The 21,606-nt window shown below is 45.3% G+C and overlaps 3 protein-coding genes and 1 long non-coding RNA gene across 8 annotated transcripts in view; 3 read left to right on the plus strand and 1 right to left on the minus strand.

Moving 5' to 3' along the window:
* LOC310671161 overlaps positions 1–21,606 on the minus strand; it is a 38,528-nt gene that overhangs the window by 8,221 nt on the left and 8,701 nt on the right. The window lies entirely within an intron of this gene.
* Positions 2–20,116, plus strand: LOC310670689 (uncharacterized protein). 4 transcript variants are annotated; one of them, XM_083426362.1, is made up of 5 exons: positions 2–173; positions 12,431–12,488; positions 13,934–14,073; positions 14,425–14,508; positions 18,336–20,116. In XM_083426362.1, the coding sequence occupies exon 5, from the start codon at positions 18,449–18,451 to the stop codon at positions 19,643–19,645; it is 1,197 nt and encodes a 398-aa protein (XP_083282488.1). In that variant the 5' UTR covers positions 2–173; positions 12,431–12,488; positions 13,934–14,073; positions 14,425–14,508; positions 18,336–18,448; the 3' UTR covers positions 19,646–20,116. The 4 variants fall into 4 exon arrangements, with proteins under 4 accessions (XP_083282488.1, XP_083282490.1, XP_083282487.1 ...); XM_083426364.1 differs by lacking the exon at positions 14,425–14,508; XM_083426361.1 differs by lacking the exon at positions 13,934–14,073.
* Positions 734–9,106, plus strand: LOC310670482 (uncharacterized protein). Of its 2 annotated transcripts, none has more exons than XM_083425905.1 (2): positions 734–898; positions 5,528–9,106. In XM_083425905.1, exon 2 carries the CDS (start codon positions 5,681–5,683, stop codon positions 7,274–7,276), a length of 1,596 nt encoding a protein of 531 aa, XP_083282031.1. In that variant the 5' UTR covers positions 734–898; positions 5,528–5,680; the 3' UTR covers positions 7,277–9,106. The 2 variants fall into 2 exon arrangements, with proteins under 2 accessions (XP_083282031.1, XP_083282030.1); XM_083425904.1 differs by having other exon boundaries at positions 803–898; positions 5,501–9,106.
* Positions 12,860–21,606, plus strand: part of LOC310670699 (uncharacterized protein) — a 93,004-nt gene continuing 84,257 nt past the window's right edge. The window contains exon 1 of the mRNA XM_083426390.1: positions 12,860–12,879. The gene's annotated coding sequence lies outside the window, so the exon portion shown is untranslated. The remainder of the gene's footprint in view (positions 12,880–21,606) is intronic.

Here is a 21,606-nt window from a genome sequence, read left to right on the forward strand (position 1 = left end):
TCATTGACCCTGGGAGGGGGGGAGGACTGGCAGGAGATCCGCCCTCCCCCTCCCTGCAAACAAAAATCGCCATTTCTTTTGTGAGCAGGTCTCAGGTTCGATCCCCGGTAGCGGCACGGAAAGAGAGCCACCCACAGCCCCCACCTCTGGAAAAACTACTCCTGGACCTGAAGGTTACACAGGTTTACATTTATCTCTGTTAATTGGGGGGGGGGGCGGGATCCCGCCACTGTGACACCCATTTTCCAAGGGGAGTGTCGCCCTGCAAAGTAGGCCGGTGGTGTTCTTCTGCCCGTTTTGCTGGAGGGGTCAAAGTCAGTTCCTTTGCGGGGGGGGCAGCTCAATGACAGAGGAGATGCTTTGCAAGTATAGGGAAGCCCCAGGTTCGATCTCCGACGCTAAAAGAGGGCAACCCCCCCACCCCCATTTTCGTCCGACTCCAACCATGTGCAGAGTGCGGGGGGGAGCTGCTTTACTGGGGTGAGGGGGGTACTTCCCCCACCCACCCAGCACCCAATTTTAATCTCGATCAGCCTGCAGCAATTGCCCCCACGGTAAATGGAGCGTGGAGGGGGGGACATAGCTGTCAACTTTTCCCTTTTCCTGCGAGGAATCCTATTGGGAATAAGGGAATTTCCCTTAAGGAAAGGAAAAAGTTGACAGCTATGGGGGGGGGGGGGGCGTGCTGCAATTTCCCAACGGAGGCCAAAGAGGAAGAGGCAAAAGGCAGCGCCGTCACGTCCGACTCCCATCCGAGCGCAGGGAGCAGAGGGAGGTCTTAAAAGGGGGGGGGGGAGGAGTATCAGTGGAAAAAACACCCTCCTTCCGCGTTCATATTGCAAGGAAGGTAATCGGAATAGCGAACAAAGGAAGCGGGGTGGCCGGAGAAGACAAAGAGGTAAGGATGCTGCAAGGGGGGGCGGTAAAGAGACCCCCCTCCCCCCAAAAAAACCAGGGGCCTGGATCTATGCGATACAGCTGCAAACCCAACATTTGCAGGGTTTCCATTGCACGATGTCTTTTCGTGCAACCCCCCCCCCCCATACGCGTTTTCCTGGGGGGGGGGGGCAAGAGATGCTCAGCTGCCCTGCACTCCCCTTTCTGGCGCCTGTGCTGGAATTGAAATTCGGTGCCCACCATTAGGGGATCCTTGCAGGAGCCCCCCCGTCCCCAAGTTGGGCTGTGTTTGAACCCAGGCCTCGGACGTGACGCCGACGCTGCGGATTCCGGTTTCTCCGCGGCAGGGATCCCTGGGGCGCTCCGGGCTCCGCGCGTGTAGCGATAGGGGCATCCGTCTCGCGTGGGGCCCTGCTGGCGCTAGAGACGGAGCCAGCCTTTCTCTTTTTTTTTTTTTAATAAAATTTTATTGGGTATTTTATACTTATAACAAGAAAGACAATAAAGAATAAGAAAAAGAAAAAAGCAATACACAAATTCAACAGACAATACATCCACAATAGAAACTGAGATAAAAACAATACAACATAGAAAAAAGAAAAACAAAAGTAAAAACACACATCCAAAGTTTATATCCACATCTTTCATTAGCTTATTTCCTCGACTTCCTCACACCTCCCTTTTTTGTATTCTAGTTCAAGTTATCTAATTCAACAAATCCTTTCCCTCTTCTTCAATTTAATCCTTAATTTATCATAATACAATTTAATTTTCAATTTCCCAATTTAACGCATTAACACTTACTGTTCATATCATTCTTGATAACCCTTCTGCTAAAACCGTATAACTTCATTCCAATATACTTCTAACATTCATTAATTTTACAATATTTTTGTAAATATACTTTAAATTTTTTCCAATCTTCTTCCATCGACTCTTCTCCCTGGTCTCGGATTCTGCCGGTCATTTCCGCCATTTCCATATAGTCCATCAGTTTCATCTGCCGGGAGCCAGCCTTTCTCAACCTGTGGGTCCCCAGATGTTGTTGAACTACAACTCCCATCACCCCTAGCTAGCAATGCCAGAGCTCAGGGATGATGGGACTTGTAGTCCAACAACATCTGGGGACCCACAGGTTGAGAACCGTGGTCCACGCAAGGGTTTAAGGAAGCGAGAGGGGCCTGGATAGAGACCCACCCCCACTTTCTTCTTCTGCTTATCCCCCCTCTGTGTTCTTCTTGCGAAGCCCCTCCAGGTGGAGAGGATGGCACGCAGAGGAGCACAGCTGTCAACTTTTCCCTTTTCTTGCGAGGAATCCTATTCGGAATAAGGGAATTTCCCTTTTGAAAAGGGAAACGTTGACAGCTATGGCTGGGGAGACCTTGGGCGCGCAGGGCGAGGGGGGAGCCGGTCCAAGGGCGCAGGGGAGACTCCGGGAAGTAGGGGGACAGTGGATGTTGGGGGGGGCTGGGGAATGAATAGAAACATCCTTTGGGAAGATAAGAACAGCCGAGCACTGGCAGAGAGAAAGGTAAGAGACCGAAGTGGCCTTTGGTGTGGGAGATGTCTCCACCCTGGGCGCTGGCTTATGGGGGGGGGTCCAGAGGGCATGGGTGTAGCCAGGATTTATAGGGGGGCACATTTTGGGGGGGACAGGGCAGAACCGAATTGTCTGTGACACAATTGGTCAGTTAAGTATTTTTATTTATTTACTTGATGTGGGATCTGCCTCCCTGCACCCCCCTGAAAAGAGTGGTCAAATTTCCCCACCCCAAGGCTTTAAGGGTGTGTGTTTTCTGTTGTTGTTTCATAAAATTTCATGGAAACTTTTTCAAAATACCATATGATTAAAAAACAAAACAAAATTAATCTTAAAAAGAAAGAAAGAATACAATGTCAGCCTGTCTCAAAGCAGCGTTTGAAACTCCCGTTGTTCTGGGCAAATTTTGCAAAAGGGAATTTCGTTAGCACGAGCAGTTTCTGAGCTCTGGGCACAGTACTGCACCTAAGATTTCAGATTAAAACTGCAGAGTGGAAGGAAAGGAGGACCTTTTCTGCCTCCCCACTTCCAGCCACTTTCTGAATTCTGGAGAAGAGACCATCTTAAGAATATTAGGGGAGCAGGCAGAAGAAGCATGGATTTGTTTTTTGCAGCCCAGACATTCCGTTGTTGTGCCCATAACTTAAGTGGAAGGTGCCTTTTAGCTGCTAGCTTTCATACATCAGTTTCTAACGCTGTCTCAAAGGTAGATCTTAACCCTTGTCTCACACAGAAAGGGGAGGGACCTCACCTGGGGGCTTCCATTTCTTCCCCAACTTGAAACCATGGGAGACCGTCCATTTCCAGCTTTTCGCACAGGGTCCTTAACCAATCATTCAACACCTTCAGGTGTGTACACAGCCCACAAAAACATGAGCCATAATATGTTCATTAGCCTTTAACCTGTGCTAATAATTGTGGTACATGGAGGATGCTGTGAAAATGCTTTTGGGATTTATATATCAATTATACAGTGGTGCCTCGCAAGACGAAATTAATTCGTTCCGCGAGTCTCTTCGTCTAGCGGTTTTTTCGTCTTGCGAAGCAACCCTATTAGCGGCTTAGCGCTATTAGCGGTTTAGCGGCTATTAGCGGCTATTAAAGGCTTAAGGGATTAACGGATTAGCTGCTAAAAGGCTATTAGCGGTTTAGCGGCTTAGAAAAAGGGGGTGGGGAGCGAAAAAAAATCTCAAGACTCGCAAGACATTTTCGTCTTGCAAAGCAAGCCCATAGGGAAGCGCATCGAAAAACGGAAAACCCTTTCGTCTAGCGGGTTTTCCGTCTTGCGAGGCATTCGTCTTGCGGGGCACCACTGTATATTGAAATCATCTTCATTACTTCTGGTTTTTGGTAGAATGAGTTACAACCTGCGATACTGTCCATCGGCATCAAGTGAGAATAGATGTATGCACTTTCACAGTCTGGTGGGCTTCAAGGGTAAAGGCCCCACAATGATGATGATGATGATGATAATTTAATATTTATGCCACGCCCATCTGACTTGAGTTTCCCCAGCCACTCTGGGTGGCTTCCAATCAAGTGTTAAAAACAATACAGCATTAACTATTAAAAACTTCCCTAAACAGGGCTGCCTTCAGATGTCTTTTAAAGAGAAGGTAGCTGCTTATTTCCTTCACATCTGAAGGGAGGGCGTTCCACAGGGCGGGCGCCACTACGAGAAGGCCCTCTGTCTGGTTTCCTGTAACCTCACTTCTCGCAATGAGGGAACCGCCAGAAGGCCCTCGGTGCTGGATCTCAGTGTCCAGGCTGAACGATGCGGGTGGAGACGTCCCTTCAGGTATACAGGACCAAGGCCATTTAGGGCTTTAAAGGTCAGCACCAACACTTTGAATTGTGCTCGGAAACGTACTGGGAGCCAGTGCAGATCTCTAGATAGACAATGCCCATTACTGGAGGGTTTACATGTAGACATCTGAATAATATAATTTCAGTTATAGAAAATAAAGGGGGGGAATAAAAGAGAGAGAGAAAGTGCAAAAAATACCATAATATTACCGTATTCTCATACTGCATATATGGTTATTAGAAACCTACTATGTTCTCTATGAACTCGTTCCAAATGTCAGTATGTTTATCCAAACAAAGTCTACGTATATAAGTAATACATTCATCCGTAGTAAGTGTTGTCATATCATCAATCCATCTGAAGGCAGCCCTATTTAGGGAAGTTTTTAATGTTTGATGTTTTATCGTGTTTTTAATATTCTGTTGGAAGCCGCCCAGAGGGGCTAGATGGGCAGCGTAGAAAAAACAACAACTAATCTTAATTAAAGAGGAACTTGTCTTTATTCCTCCAATTCATCAATATCAGTCTCTTGGGCACATTTAGGAAGCGCATAATCAACTTTTGTAATCCAGTTGATATCTTACATGCAATCGGTATATAATTCCAAAAGATATTTTCCTCTGAAAGTCTTCACTGTTGTCACACATATTCTTTGGCCACCCACCCTAAAGGAGAAAGGAAAGTGAGAGAGTCCTGGACAGAGCAGAGGGGAGAATATAATGATGATGATGATGATGATGATGATGATATTTTTTATTTATACCCCGCCCTCCCCAGCCAAGGCCGGGCTCAGGGCGGCTAACAAGCAATAATAAAAACAAGTTGAATGATTACAACTTAAAAACAAGATTAAAATACAACAATTAAAATATTGAAACATTAAAATATTAAAATGCAGCCTCATCACAGGAGGAGAAAGGAAAAAGGGGGAAAAAAGAGGGGGAGGGAATCAAATTGGCTCCAAGCCAAAGGCCAGGCGGAACAACTCTGTCTTACAGGCCCTGCGGAAAGAAATCAGATACTGCAGGGCACTGGTCTCATGAGGCAGAGCGTTCCACCAGGCCGGAGCCAGTGTCGAAAAGCCCCTGGCTCTGGTTGAAGCCAATCTAACTTCCTTAGGGCCCGGGTGTTGCTATTTATGGACCTTGAGGCTCTCCGTGGGGCATACCTGGAGAGGCGATCCCGTAGGTACGAGGGTCCTAGGCAGTGATGTTTAATTTTAAGAAGTTCCTTTTTCTTCTTTGAAACCCTAACAGGATTTTTTTTCTTCCACTCGCAAATAGCAACAGAGAAGGCATTCAGAATTCTGAGAGGCCACCTGCAATTTCACTTGGAATAATGAAGAGAACATTAAAATGTGTGTAATATGCTTCAGCCAGTGTATGCACTTAAGTTAACATCAATGAACTCACCCAGTAGACAAAACATTTGAAACTATGGAGAGTGGAAAGAGCTTGAACTGGATTGAAACTCCTAAGAAACATCAACAAACTGGCACAGGAGAGAAGTCATTTAAATGTATGCAGTGTGGAAAGAGCTTTAGTCAGAGTGGAAGCCTTACAATACATCAACGAACTCATACAGGGGAGAAACCATTTAAATGTATGGAGTGTGGAAAGAGCTTCAGTATAAATAGAAGCCTTGTAATACATCAACGAACTCACACAGGGGAGAAACCATTTAAATGTCTGCAGTGTGGAAAGAGCTTCAGTCAAAGTGGACACTATAAAATACATCAGCAAACTCACACAGGAGAGAAACCATTTAAATGTTTGGAGTGTGGAAAGAGCTTCAGTCAAAGTGGACACTACAAAATACATCAGCGAACTCACACAGGTGAGAAACCATTTAAATGTTTGGAGTGTGGAAAGAGCTTCAGGCGAAGTGAACACTATAAAATACATCAGCGAACTCACACAGGGGAGAAATCGTTTAAATGTATGGAGTGTGGAAAGAGCTTTGGTCATAGTGTAACCCTTACAATACATCAGCGAACTCACACAGGGGAGAAACCATTTAAATGTATGCACTGTGGAAAGAGCTTCATTATAAAGGGAAAACTTACAATACATCAACGCACTCACACAGGGGAGAAACCATATAAATGTATAGTGTGTGGAAAAAGCTTCACTTCAACCAAAAACCTTAGACTACACCAAAGACATCACACAGGGGAAAAACCATTTAATTGTATGGAGTGTGGAAAGAGCTTCAGTCAAAGTGGATCCCTTAAAATGCATCAACGAATTCACACAGGGGAGAAACCATTTAAATGTATGGAGTGTGGAAAGAGCTTCAGTCATAGTGAAACCCTTAAAATGCATCACCGAACTCACACAGGGGAGAAACCATTTAAATGTATGGAGTGTGGAAAGAGCTTTTCTCATAGTGTAGCCCTTAGAGTACATCAACGAACTCACACAGGGGAGAAACCATTTAAATGTATGGATTGTGGAAAAAGCTTCAGTGAATGCGGTAAGCTTAGACTACATCAACGAACTCATACAGGGGAGAAACCCTTTAAATGTATGGAGTGTGGAAAGAGCTTCAGTGATAATGGGAACCTCAAAAGCCATCAGCGAACTCATACAGGGGAGAAACCATTTCAATGTATGGATTGTGGAAAAAGCTTCAGTCAAAGTGGACACTATAAAATACATCGACGAACTCATACAGGGGAGAAACCCTTTAAATGCAAGAAGTGTGGAAAGAGCTTCCGTAATAGTGGACATTTTAAACTACATCAACGAACTCATACAGGGGAGAAACCATTTAAATGTATGGAGTGTGGAAAGAGCTATAGTCAAAGTACACATTTAAAAATACATCAGCGAACTCATACAGGGGAGAAACCATTTAAATGTATGGAGTGTGGAAAGAGCTTCATTGATAGTGGGTACCTCAGAAGCCATCAGCGAACTCATACAGGGGAGAAACCATATAAATGTATGGAGTGTGGAAAGAGCTTCAGTCAAAGTGGAAGCCTTGGAGCACACAAAAGAACTCACATAGGGGAGAAGCCATTTAAATGAATGGAGCTTCAGTCAGGGGACATTTTAAAATACATCAATGAACTCATTTATAGAGTGCTGGAAGAGCAGCAGTTGATTTGGACATTTTAAGATACATCAACGAACACACTCAGGGGGGAGGAACTTATATGTGTCGGTTGTGTTTGCAAAAGAGCTTCCCTAAGAGTGGAGCACTTAGAAAACAGCAGTGGATTCACACGGGGAGAAACCATTTAAATTTATGGAGTATGAAAAGGACTTCAGTCAGAGTGAAAACATCTCTGAAGAATAGTGAACCCACATGTGAAGAAACCATTTAAATGCATGGAGTGTGGAAGGAGCTTCAGTTGGAGTGGAGATCCTTATATACACCAGCCGTTAAATGCATAGAGTATATGTGAAGTTCTGGTGTGTGCATGTAAAGTTGTACCCATGTATTAAAGTAATGAAGGTAATGTCTCACAGTAGTAAATGCAATATAATAGGTCATGAACTGCTTGCAGTTTGTGGAGAACATGAATCTGCAATGCTGGTGGGAATGTTGATGCTCTTTTTGTTGGCTGGTGTTTGGTGTTCAGGTGAGAGAGTTGGAAATGTTGGTGTTTTGGGGTTGCTAATAGAGCATTTTGGAAATTAGAGGGTGAAAGTTGTGATGCTTTGGAAGCAGGGTTGGTTAAATTAGTAGTATACGAACAACCGTATAACACCTATTGCTGTAATTACACTAAATGAACATATAAGACACAGAAAGAGTGAAGTAATCTTCTTATGTACATAAAGTAATGTTGAAACCCCTGTATAGTTTTTGTTATTGATAATTGTGCTACAACTCCTCCTCATTCTTGCTTATTTGAAGGACTCAATGTGCAGTTAAAACATTATCTCCTGTGGCAGCAGGAATAAAGGATTAAAGAAAGCTTTGAGCCCCAGCCCCCAGGCCCTCCTCTCTATGGGTGGGCTGCACATCTGTGCCTCAGGAGATCTGAGACTGTCATGGTCAGAGCCACTCAAGTAGCAGCTTGAAGCAGGCAGGGTGATGGAGGTGGACACGAATCTCCCTTTCCCCTTGGATCATGTTGGGCCGGAGGCTGTTAGTTAACCCATTTAACCAGGAAACAATAGATTTCATATAATTTAGCACTGAATGAAATGTATGTATTTTTGTAATACAGTGGTACCTCTGGTTACGTACTTAATTTGTTCAGGAGGTCCGTTCTTAACCTGAAGCTGTTCTTAACTTGAAGCACCACCTTAGGTAATGGGGTATCCTCCTGCTGCTGCGCCACCGCCACGTGATTTCTGTTCTCATCCTGAAGCAAAGTTCTTAACCCGAGGTAATATTTCTGTGTTAGTGGAGTCTGTGACCTGAAGCGTATGTAACCTGAAGCGTATGTAACCTGAGGTACCACTGTATCTGCAACTACTCTCTGTGATGGACTCTATGTAATGTAAGAATTTTTATGCTATGTGGACTTCTGAATTCCCGACTCCCATACCCTTATCATTCTAACAACTGTTTAAATCGTTTTAGAAATAGCACTTTTATGTGACCGACTGTCCTCACCTTGAGTTTTCCAGGCATAGGAAGCTATGGGAATGGAATGCTAAGGATTGGTAGGTGGACAAAAAGTGAGTGAAATATAAATCCTAAGATTCCAAGACACCTGGACACCCAAGATAACGGACAGAAAAAGAGTTTTAGCTCCCTGGCCTGTGACCTTCCCTTTCATGTATAACTTCTATGAGCTAATGCCTGTACATTTCTTTCAAAACTGTTTTAAAATGAACTCCTGACTTGGAGTCACTGACACTATTGCAATAGCTTATCTCAAAATAAACTGGGTCCCTTCCTGATGTTGAGTTTTTCTATCTCTTGGCTGTGTTTTTCTTTGAGGTGTTATTCCCTCCCCTGGACATTAACCTTTGAGAGAATGTAGTATAAACACCGACAATCGGGAAACTCTGACCTGTGAGTGCTCCAATGGGAGAACAGCCTTTAGCAAAGGTGTCATGGACTTTAAAGGTGATCAAAACCATGACAAAGGGGGGGGGGGTTCTAAGAGGAAAGCACGTTTGGCAAAACCTTACCACAATTGACTCCCACCTGGAAACCTAAGTCCCCAACAGTGGTGCAGCTAGCCGCTTGGACACCCAGGGCGGTGGGGCTTGTGCCAGGCGCACCAGAATATCAGCGCCTGACGCCCGTTCTGCTCCAACACCCAGCAGACCCACATTGCTTTTTGTGGGCAGCGCGGAGCCTGCATGCGAGACTCCTTATGGGGTTGTCGCTGCGAGATCACATTCATCCAGTACTATACCAGCTGCACTGGCTCCCGGTGGAGTACAGGATCAGGTTTAAGGTGCTGGTTTTAACCTTTAAAGCCCTATACGGCCTAGGACCCTCGTACCTACGGGACCGCCTCTCCTGGTATGCCCCACAGAGAAACCTACGGTCTGCAAATAAAAACATCCTGAAGGTCCCAGGCCTCGGAGAGGTTAGGCTGGCCTCAACTAGAGCCAGGGCTTTCTCGGCTGTGGCTCCAATCTGGTGGAACGCTCTGTCACAAGAGACTAGGGCCCTGCGGGACTTGACATCTTTCCGCAGGGCCTGTAAGACAGAGCTGTTCCACCAGGCCTTTGGTCAGGGCGCAGCCTGACCCCCTCCTCTGGCAATCTGCACAGGGTCTTGCTTGCTGGTTGCCATCAATTTGATTTTAATTAATTTTTATAATGAAAGGTTTTTAAAATGTTGGATTATTTTGATTGTTGTTAGCCGCCCTGAGCCCAGCTTTGGCTGGGGAGGGCGGGGTATAAATAACAATTATTATTATTATTATTATTATTATTATTATGCGCCCAAGTCATCATATCACTCCCAGGAGAGACGCATGGCTCAGGCGTAGTGCCGCTCCCTGTGGTGCGGCGCTCATTGCCCCTGACCCCTAGCTATGCCTCAGATCCCCACTGTGGAAGGATGTATGGATCCAGAATTTGCCTCCACAGTCAGATTTTCCTCACCCTGTTCATTCCTGGTAAAGGCCTTTTCCAAAGTGGCTCCTAGTTTCTGGAATGAACTTTCACAAAGTAGCCCCAAACTCTCTTCCTCTCAGAGGAAAACTCCTGTTTTGCCACCTCTGCTCTTAGAACAGCCATAACGTGAAACCTCAGGCAATGTAGGTATGTGGGGATTCCCAAATCCTGAGGTTTTCCTCTGAAAGTATTGCCCTTTAGTAGGTCTGGTGGTTGTGATCAGGGACCGAAATTTCCAACAGCTGATCTGTACTGGTTGTTGTCAGGCAGAAGTGTGACGGACGGACGGCAGAGCCGGACCAGAGTCTGGTCATTCAGTCCCCCTGAAATTCCAGCAGAGGGATGGAGCCTCTCTCTGATTGGACAACAGCACTTTTGGAGGGAAAATAAAAGGAGCCGTTTCTGAGGGAGTTTGATTTGAGAGAAGATGGAGAGGGATTGTTTGTGGATGGGAGTTAGGGAGGAGGATAGGATTTTCCTGAGGGAGAACTGGTTCTGGTTTGAGTTGTAGGCCCACCCTGAGGAGACTGTCCATAGCCAGAGGAAAGACCCTCCCAGCTTGGATGGGGAGACCCAGTTGAGGGTCTGGGGAAGGTCTACAGCCGGCACCCCCAAACTCCGCCCTCCATATGTTTTGGGACTACAACTCTCATCATCCCTAGCTAACAGGACCAGTGGTCAGGGATGATGCGAATTGTAATCCCAAAACATCTGGAGGGCCTAGTTTGGGGATGCCTGGTCTAAAGACAGGAGTGTCCTAGGAGGGCTGGAGAAGCAGATCCTGGGGGAATTTAGGCTTCCCTGGGTCTCCTTCCAGTCAGGATGGGGCAGTTCTTCTAGGGTTAGAGGACCCCCAAGCCAGTCACAAGGGGGAGGGGATCCCCTGGGTCTGTTAAGCCATTTTGGAATTACCTCAGCAGTGCTTAGAGAGAAGGGGGGGGCTGAGGAAAAATGCCCCTCGCTCATGAACCAGGGCATTGATGGGGGAAGGAAGATGTGTTGTATTATCAGTATTTAATGGAACCACCTGACATAACTAAGTAACAGAAACTGAAATATAACAACTGATATTTGAGCAAAGAGAGGTTAAGTAACACTGTGTTTAAGCCTGAGGCAGCTTATATTTTATGTAAATAAGTTGACTTCTACCAAGGAAAACACATTTCCTGACCCACTTTCTTTCACAAACTTCTTTTTTGTTAATAAAACTTTCATGGTTGTTTGTTCAACTTCTGTCTGAATCTCTATTCACTCACTACAAGAAAAACTGTGGTAAATTGGTGAGATCTTTGAGGTTGGTGTACTGTTAGGTGTGCACACTCTATTTAAAGGGGGGCAGTTAGTGGGGTGAGTCAGCCACATTCTTGACTGGCGGTTAATCAGAGAACTGCAGAGTTGGAAAGGACCCCTGAGGGTCATCTAGTCCAACCCCTCCGCAATGCAGGAATCTTTGTGCCCAATGTGAGACTTGAACCCACAACCCTGAGATTAGGACTCTCGTGCTCTGCTAACTGACCTATCCCAATGAATTCAGTGGAACCTCCTCCAAGGTAACTGGGTAAAGTACTCATTCTTGAAGTTTTTAATCCTTGCAAAGCAAACAAGGCTGCACCTTCAGTCTTCCAAAATGGTATTCAAGATGCAATCCCCAGGCATAACCGCAGTTTTGAAAATCCTCCATACAATTCCAGTTTCTGTTGCCTCAAATGAAAGGAGTTTTAGCAAACTAGAAGTGATAAAGTGTGGTGGGATTTCGTGCAGTATTCTCTGGCCATGGGCAGAGTTTGCTTGCAGGCTTGGTGTAACCACAGGAAAGGGGCTTTGCGGGCTGAGGTGAGATGCAGGATGCCAGAGCGTCCAGTATAGGAAGAACTGAACAGGGAAGAACAGCCCCCCCCCTCTATCATAGAGAGGAGATAGAGAGGCACCCCCGCCTGACCCCCCCCCAAGCACTTCCCATGCAACCCCTGGGAAAATCCTCAGTGCCGGTTCCCATCCGAGCACCGGCAAGGGCTGCTCTGCCCCATAGCTCTATGGGCCGGACGTTTCCGGGCAGGCGGGAAAAAGGAGCCTCGGGAGGGGCTTTAGAAAGGGGGGGGGGGCGTCGCTGGACCAACTCCTCCCGCCCTGCTCTTTCTGTTGCAGGAAAAGACATCGGAAGAGCGAGCAAGGGAGGCGGAGGGGCAGAAGAGGGGACAAAGGGGTAAAGATGCAGCCATGGGGAAGGGGGGGGTGAAATGGGGAGGGGGAGGAAAGGACAAAGACCCCCTCCTTATCCCCCCTCCCAAACCCAGATCTTACATGGGACGATGAGGCCCCTCCAACACAAGAGATCACCCCCCCCCATTACACTTGGCTATGGGATATGCACGGGGGGGGGGGTGCAGGGGGCTTTTCTGCAGAGGAAGTCCTGGCAGGGTTTCCGTGGCGCCTTCTGCTTTGAAGCACCCCCGCCACGCAGATTTGTTCCTGGGGGGATAGAGGGAGTCCATGGAAGGGTGAAGGGGCGAGAGAGAGGCCTGGATAGAGACCCCCCTTCCTTCTGTCTCCCCCCCCTCCGTGGCTCGTCTTGCGAGGCCCCTCCGGATGGAGAGGTGGGCGCGCTCGGGAGATATTGGGCGCGCAGGGCGAGGGTTGATTGGTGCCATGGGGGGGGGGGTTTCTGGGCGCAGGGGAGACTCAAGGATGGAGAGAGGAGGGCAGAGGAAGTTGGGGGGCTGAGTGATCAATGGGAGCATCCATGGCGGGGGGGGGGGGAGCCCAGCCGAACAGAGAGAGATGCACGTGGCCTTTTGGAAGAGATGTCTCCATCTTGGATGTTGGAGGGGGAATCCCCGGAGGGGCTGCCTTGCCTTTTCCCTGCCTTGCCAAGAAATCTGCCTCGGGGAGAAGGACAGGAAGGAATCCTGAAAAGGGGGGGGGTCCCATTTCCCCAGCCACTTATTGCCAGGAAGCGGATTCTCCCCCCTCCCGCCATATGCTCTGACTAGACGCTGGGGGCTCCGGAGGCAGGACGCTTCTTTCTCCCAAGTCCAGCCACTGGAGAGAAAAGGCAGGAAGATCCTGGGAGGAGAATCCCCTCCCTTAAGTTACCGGAAACTTTTCCCCTCGCTCACGCTTCGAGTTTATTGCAGGAGGGGGGTCCCGCGTGGGTGGTCCTGGCCCACCTCTGTGCTGGCAGGAGGTCCATATTTCAAGAGGGCAGACCTGGTGGGCAGAGCAACCCCCTGGCCAGGTCAGCTGCATGAGAGCTCCAGGGAGGGCAGAAGAGAAAAGTCAGGAACGCCGTTTCGGAAGGGATCTTCCTTTCTTCTTCCCTTTCTCCTCCTTCGTCTCCTGTCTCCTCTTTCCTCTCTTCTCTTCCTGCGGCCTTTTCACTCTCTGTGGAGGGGGAGACCATCAGATTCAGAGAAACAAGGGTTGTCCTGGGGGTTGGGACTCCCCCACCCAAGTGTCCAGAATCCTCCTGTGTCTCCTTCTCCCTTCTCTTTCATTTCCACCCTTACCTGGGTTTTCTTCTCTTCTTTACCTGGACTACCTTGCAGGGGCCTTTAGGATGTTCTCCAGAGTAACTGTGGACCACTGAGTTCCTTTATCCTAAGAAGTTGTCTTCCTTTTTCTTCCTGTTCTGTTGTTCTTGCTATACAGTTACCTGCTTAAGCGCAAATTGAGCTGATGAGAGGGTTAGCTTGCCCATCTGGAAAGTTTGACTTCCTTCAAGGGGAGAGGGGGGTGTTGACAATTCACACGAGACCCACTTCCTCCCTGCAGAGAAGGAACCTATCACAGTAAGTAGCAATGTTCAGAGGTCCGTTCTTAACCTGAAACTGTTCTAAGAATCCTGTGATTTTGTCCACCTGTAACTTTTCTTGCTCTAATGCTTGTGGTACATCCTTGGTACAGTTTCTGAAGTAAACCTGCAAAATCTACAAAGAGGCTCACAGGTTAATGGTGAAATTAGTTTATTTGTCTACATCATCGGACTGCTGCCCACAAAAACAAGTGCCATCATATCTTTATTGGCATAGCTTTTAATTGGCTAACAGATACTTTCGGCTTTGCTTCTAAAGATGAATATTTTTGAATACTTTTAACAGTCACATAGGACATCAATATCACTTCTGTTTTATTTATTCCAGTTAGGAGAGACACTGATATACCAGTCTGACCTCATCTCCGTTGAAGCAGAAAAACACGGAGACGAGTCCTGGAGAAATTGAGAGGTCTGTACTTTTCTGTGAGACTCTATCTTTTTGTGTCACATTTCAGTGTGTGGGAACATAGAAAGAGCCCTTCCAGATCTGTAGGATATTAAGGAATTGTGGTATTCTGCTCATAATTCACTGACTACTTGGGTCCAATATCATTTCGCCAAACTGGCCTCTCCGCAGAGTTCACACAAACAGCAGCATTCAGAGCATAGGAGACCAATGCACAAAGAAGAGCTATAAATCCACATGACATTCCAGACTTCAAGTAGAATGGCTTAGTCCTGGCCAATTACATCTGAGTGGTTGCAAATAAGTCCATAAACATGCACCAGAGCCCTTGTGTAGGCAATCCTTAGAGAGAATCTTTCACTCTCCGTCCTGAAACAGTCACAATCCAGATGGAAAGTGCGAGTGAGCAAGCCACAGTCCACAGAATCTCCTCTTAAATTCACACCTTCCCATTTCCAGGAAAACTGTGCAGGTCAAATGACTTCATTTCTTTGACCTTGCAGGTGGTGGGCAACTCCCCAAAACTCTCCTCATGCAGATAATGAACATAGAGGTCTTCTGAGAACAACTGGCCCAGTTTTTACACTAATTCCCAACACAGGAGGGCCCCTCTTTTCCAGCACCCTGTTCTCAGAGTGACCAGCTGTGATGACTTGTGAATGCTCTTCGCAAGAAATGCCTCTGCTCACTCAGAGATACGTATACACAGTCTTTATTTTACATATGTACAAGCAGCACGTTACAATCAGGCGTCCGAATCCTCCGGCTCAGATTCTGGGAGTGACTTATGCCCGCCCCTCTCCAACAGCAAAGGCGGGGAAGTTTCCCCTGATGCTTCTGTTCCCTCCTCTTTAACACTCTCCTTTCTTTGGCAGACGGAACAGGCATTGTTTCACTGTCTGTGCCAGAACTTCTGGTACGGTGTTGAGGCTCTGGTTCAACATCTGTGAGCCGTTCCACCTCCTGGCTTTCCCTTCTTTCCTCAATCTCCACTTCCTGCCCCTCTTCCTCTGCCTGTCTCTGCTCCTCCCCTTCATTCTCTGGCAATACCATGACACCAGCCCAGGAGAAACTCACCAGCAGGGCCTGAGGGCAAAAGCTCCCTCCCCAGCCGTGATTCCCATCTCCTGGGATTAAGATGAATAATACCTCTGAAGGTGGAAGGAGAAGAATGCTGGTTGTTGGGAACTAACTGACTGAAATAATTTCAGTTACAGAAAACAAAGTGAGAACAGATAAAAGAGAGAGAAGTTCAAATAATACCATAATATTAAGTATTCTCGTACTGTACATATGTTTATTAGATATCTACTATATTCTCTATGAACTTATTCCACATGTCATTCTGTTTATCCGAACAAAGTCTACGTCTATAAGCAATCCATCATCAATCGATCTGAAGGCAGCTCTGTTTAGGGAAATTTTTGATGTTTGATTTTTTAATAATTATTATTATTATTAATGAATTTTAACATAAACTTTCCAAACTTTCCAATCCATCTTATCATCTCTTACACATCTTGGCTATTTTTAGCCAGTGGCTTACATCATTCCCTTCTAATGATTTCACCCTATCTCTCTCTTCTGTTTACAATTTGTGTCTTTACTACTGTTTATGTAATCAAAATGTTAACATCCTATCTTTTAACCTTGATTAACAATATTTCTTATCTCCATTTTTCACAAGACTTCTTGTTATCCTACAAGCGTATTCAACTGAATACCATTGTCCTACAAATAATTCACAAATTTACTCCAGTCCTTCAGGAATTTTTGGTCCCACTGTTCTCCAATTCTCCCGGTCATCTTAGCTAATACTCTGTACTCCATCAATTGACTGAAAGAAAAATAACATTTTTGATAGCACAAAATCATTTTTATAACTGATATCCTTCCCCAAAGTGATAATTTCATCCTTCCCCACACTTCCAAATCTCTCTTAATCTTAATCCATACCTGGTTGTGGTTGTCTTGATATCAATTTATATTTTGGGGGGTTAACAATATTCTTAGGTATTTCACTTTCTTTACCACCCCTATTTCTGTTTGTTGTTGCAACTGGTCCACCATCTTTTTGTCCAAATTTTAAACAAACTTTTTATTTTTATTTACTTGTCTAAACTATTCACTTTTTTCTAGTACTTCCTTCGGACTTGTTATTGGTTCAATTGTTATTACTAAATCATCCATAAAGGCTTTTACTTTATATTCTTTCCTTCTGACTGATATTCTTTTAATTCCTTCTGCTAGTCTTAGATTATTCAGGAGAATTCCAGAAGCGATATGAATAACAACGGTGATAGTGGACACCCTTGTTTTGTCCCTTTTGTAATTTCAATATTTTCTGTTAATACATTATCCACAATAGGTTTTGCCCTTTGACTTGAATATATTGCTTTTAAAGTGCTCCTAAACAATTGACCCATTTCCATTATTTCTAAGTTTTTAATCATAAGTTCCCAAATATATTATCAAAGGCCTTCTCAGCTTCCACAAATATTATGGCTGCCTGCTTTTCATTCATGGCCGTCAAGTATTCATCCAGTCCTAGTGCTTTTCCTGATTTTAAGTCTTTTCTTGCTCTCAAAATTTCTTTCCCTTCTATTAATTCATTCAGTCTGTCCTTTTCTGTGGGATTTGTTGCATTCTTCTTTAAAAATTCTTCTATTTTGACTATGTTCTCTTTTCCACCTTTTTTATACAATTGTCGGTAGAAGTTTACAAACCCTTTTCTTATTTCTTTCGGATTCTCTAGTTCTTTCTCTCCAATTTTCATTTTATTAATTGTCTTTTGAGATTTTCTTTTGTTTATCTGCCATGTTAGCCATTTTCCTGGTTTATTTGCGTATTCAAAGTTCTTTTGTTTCATCATTTTAATTTTCCATTCGACTTCCTGATTCACAATTGTTGAAAATTGACTTTGTAATAGCTTAATATTTTGATTAATCATTATATCATTTGGCTTTTTAGCTAGCTTTTTTCATTTTCCATTATCTCATTTAAAATTTCCATTTTATTCTTTTCTCTGAATCTTCTATATATTCTATTCTGTTGAATAAAGAATCCTCTCATGACTGCCTTGCCTGCATCCCATCCTTATGGTGCAGCTGGCCTCACAATAATCCTTTTTTGAGTGTTTTTTTGGGGGGGTTGCAGCGCCCTTGCAGACTCCCCCTTTGTCTCACAAGGAGCTGAACTCTCCCCTAAGGGCTGAGTCCCGTCTCTTCTCAGCTCTGTGGACCAACCGGAAATCAATGTTTGCTGTTTTATCGTGTTTTTAATATTTTGTTCGGTGCTGCCCAGAGGACTGGGGAAACCCAGCCGGATGGCCGGGGTTTGAATAATATAAAATAATAATAATAATAATAATAATAATAAATTAAGGGGGGACATATCTTTATTCCTCTAATTTATCAGTATCAGTCTTTTGGCCACATTTAGGAAATGCATAATTCTGTAATCCAATTGACAGTTTACATGAAATTGGTATATTATTCCAAAGGATATTTTCCTCTGAAAGTCTTCCCCTTAGAATTCAGCTTTTTCAGTGTCACACATATTCTCTTAGCCACCCACCCAAAGAAGAAAGGAAAGTGAGAGAGTCCTGGACAGATAATTTCCACAAGGATAGTTCTATATTACAAGAATGACATGAGTTCAGGTGCTCCATTCCCTGGCCATACTTCCTCAGGGAGACATGGAGAAGAGAGGGGAGAATCTAGGAGATGCTTTAAAAAAAAAAAAAAGACGGTGGTAATTAGACTCACTTTGTGTTAAGTTCCTTTTCCCTCTTCCTTGAAACCCTAAAATGGTTTTCTTTCCCCCCAAAGGAGAAGGCGATCCAAATTCTGAGGAGACATCTTCAATTTCATTGAGAATAATGAAGGCAAAGTTAAAATGTACATAATGTTCTTCTGTCAGTGTGTACACTGAGTTTACAATAATGAACTCAACAGAAGAGAAACCATCTAAAGCTATGCAGTGCAAAAAGAGCTTGAACAGGAGCAAAACTCATAGGAAACATCAACAAACTCCCAAGGGAGAGAAACCAATTAAATGTATGGAGTGTGGAAAGAGCTTCAGTCAGCGTGGAGCACTTAGAATCCATAAAAAAACTCACACAGGGGAGAAACCATTTAAATGTGTTGAGTGTGGAAAGAACTTCAGTCAAAGTGGAAACCTTAGTACACATCAGAAAACACACACAGGGGAGAAACCATTTAAATGCATGGAATGTGGAAACAGCTTTGGTCGTAGGGACGCCCTTGCAATACATCAGCGAACTCACACAGGGATGAAACCATTTAAATGTATGGAATGTGGAAAGAACTTCAGTCACAGTGCAAACCTTAGTATCCATCAGAAAACTCACACAGGGGAGAAACCATTCAAATGCATGGAATGTGGAAACAGCTTTGGTCGTAGGGACACCCTTACAATACATCAGCGAACTCACACAGGGATGAAACCATTTAAATGTATGGAATGTGGGAAGAGCTTCAGTCTAAGTGGATACCTCAGAAGACATCAGAAAACTCACACAGGGGAGAAACCATTTAAATGTATGGAGTGTGGAAAGAGCTTCAGTCAAAGTTCACTCCTTAGACTGCACCAAAGAACTCACACAGGGGAGAACCCATATAACTGTATGGAATGTGGAAAGAGTTTTCGTCATAGTGTAACCTTTAGAATACATCAGCGAACTCACACAGGGGAGAAACCATATAAGTGTATGGAGTGTGGAAAGAGCTTCACTTCAACCAAAAACCTTAGACTGCACCAAAGAACTCATACAGGGGAGAACCCATATAACTGTATAGACTGTGGAAAGAGCTTCAGTCAAAGTGGAAATTATAAAAGCCACCAAAGAATTCACACAGGGGAGAAACCATTTAAATGTATGGAGTGTGGAAAGAGCTTCCGTGTTGGTGGAATACTTAGAAGCCATCTACAGACTCACACAAAGGAGAAACCATTTAAATGTATGGAGTGTGGAAAGAGCTTCCATAATGGTGGAACCCTTAGAAGCCATCTACAGACTCACACAAAGGAGAAACCATTTAAATGTATGGAATGTGGAAAAAGCTTCAGTCAAAGTGGAAACCTTAAGAGACATCAGCGAACTCACACCAGAGAATAACCATTTAAATGTAAGGAGTGTGGAGAGAGCCTTGGTCAAAGCGGACATTTTAAAGACACCAGAGAACATTCACACCAGGGGAAAAAGCCTTTGAATGTGAGGTTTGTGTGTGCAAAGAGCTTTACTGATAGTGAGAAATCATTTAATTATATGGAATGTGGAAAGAGCTTCATTCAGTGTGGAAGGATCTTCAGTTGGAGTGCAGATCTTAATATACATCAGCCGTTAGATGCATAGAGTATATGTGAAGTTCTGGTGTCTGCATGTAAATTTGTACCCATGTAGTCAAGTAACGATGTTTCACAATAGTAAAAGTAATATCATATGTCATGAACTGTTTGCGGAGAGCGTGAACCTGCAATGCCGGTGGTCAATGTTGATACTCTTTGAGTCGGCTGAAGTTCAGTCTTTGGTAGAGAGAGTTGGAAATGTTGGTGTTTTGGGGCTGCTAATAGAGCATTGTGGAAATTACAGGGTGAAAGTTGTGATGCTTTGGAAGCAGGGCTATTTAAATTTGTAGTATACTGTCAGGGGTTCAGGAGCAGAGGCACAGGATAAGGAGGAAATGGAGAGTGAAGGGGAGGAGTCCGAAGGAAATGTCAGCGATGACAGCGATCCGAGGTCTCTGAGTCTTTCCAGTGAATCGGACGATTCACAGAAAGGAGCTCCCATGGTCAGGGCAAGGGGAGTGCCCAGGGGGACACCTCGGGAAGAAGGGGGGAGAGGGGACTCAGAGAGTAGCAGTTGGAAATCAGGGCCCACGTCCCCCCCAGAGTGCAGTAGGGGGGAGGAGTCCCAGGCATCGGGATCAGGTGGAGCGCTGCCAGCGGGAGAACATGAGGCAGGATTGACCACACCTCCGTCGGGGAGTGAGGAAACGGTCATCAGGAAAGTTAAACGCGCGCGCGCGCCAAGTTCAAATGTACAGGAGGGAGGCACAGTGGGCAGCCCGGGAAGAGAGCCAGGTCCTAAAGCCCGCCGAAGAGAGCGGGAGGAGTCAGGGGGGTCATCGTCAGCCTCAGAGGAATCCAGGGAGACAGGGGCCCCGGAGGGCAGCAGGACCCAGAGGAGAAAGAAGAGGTGGAGTAAAGCTAGAGTCTTAAACTGGTGTACAGGGGGCGGAGACTCAGATGGAGCTTCGCCGGTCTAAAGCCCAGATGTAGAGCTGGAGCGCTGCGGCGTGGAAATGGAAACTGTACTTCAATAAAGACTTTTGTACATAAATACCAGCCAGCGTTGGTCCTCTGTGAGCTGGGACCAGGAGCCAGCCCTGACATATACGAACAACCGTATAATACCTGTTGTAATTATACTAAATGAACAAATAAGACACAGAAAGAGTGAGGCCATCTTCTTATGTGCATAAACCCCTTCTGTAGTTTTTATAATAGTTTCACTAATTGTGTTACAACCCTTCCTCTTCCTTGGTTCTCTGATGGGCACAATGTTCAGATAAAACATTATTTCCAGTGGCAGCAGGAATAGAGGAATGAAGAAAGCAAGGGGTTCCTGGGGTGTCCAGAGGGGGTGTGAAAGAGACCCCTCTCCCCCGCTACTCTCCCTGGGGGAAGAGAAGGTGGTGGAGAGAGAGAAACATGGCCTTTGGTGGGTGATTCTGTTTGGGGTGCTGTCAGTAACTTCTCCAGAGGGGCTCTGGGGCACCCTTTGCTACTCTCTCCTTCCCAAGGGTCTGTGGCTCCTCCAAGTCCTCCTAGAGAAGGATCCATTAATACGGCTTGGAGGGAAAGAGTGTTCTAGATCAGTTGCTGCAGTTTCTCTTGGGGGGGGGCTGGATCTGCCTTCTGGATCTGCCCCCACGTTTTGCAATCTCTCAAGTCGAGACTGAACTGGTGTGTCTGTTGTAAAATTAGTTACAATATGGTTAGCATATGGTAGAATTCATACAACTTAACAGTGAATGAAACATATGTACCTTTGTTATACCTTCATCTTACTTACTC

Source organism: Podarcis tiliguerta (assembly GCF_965153285.1).
Source record: "Podarcis tiliguerta genome assembly, chromosome: 2".
NCBI lineage: Eukaryota > Metazoa > Chordata > Lepidosauria > Squamata > Lacertidae > Podarcis > Podarcis tiliguerta.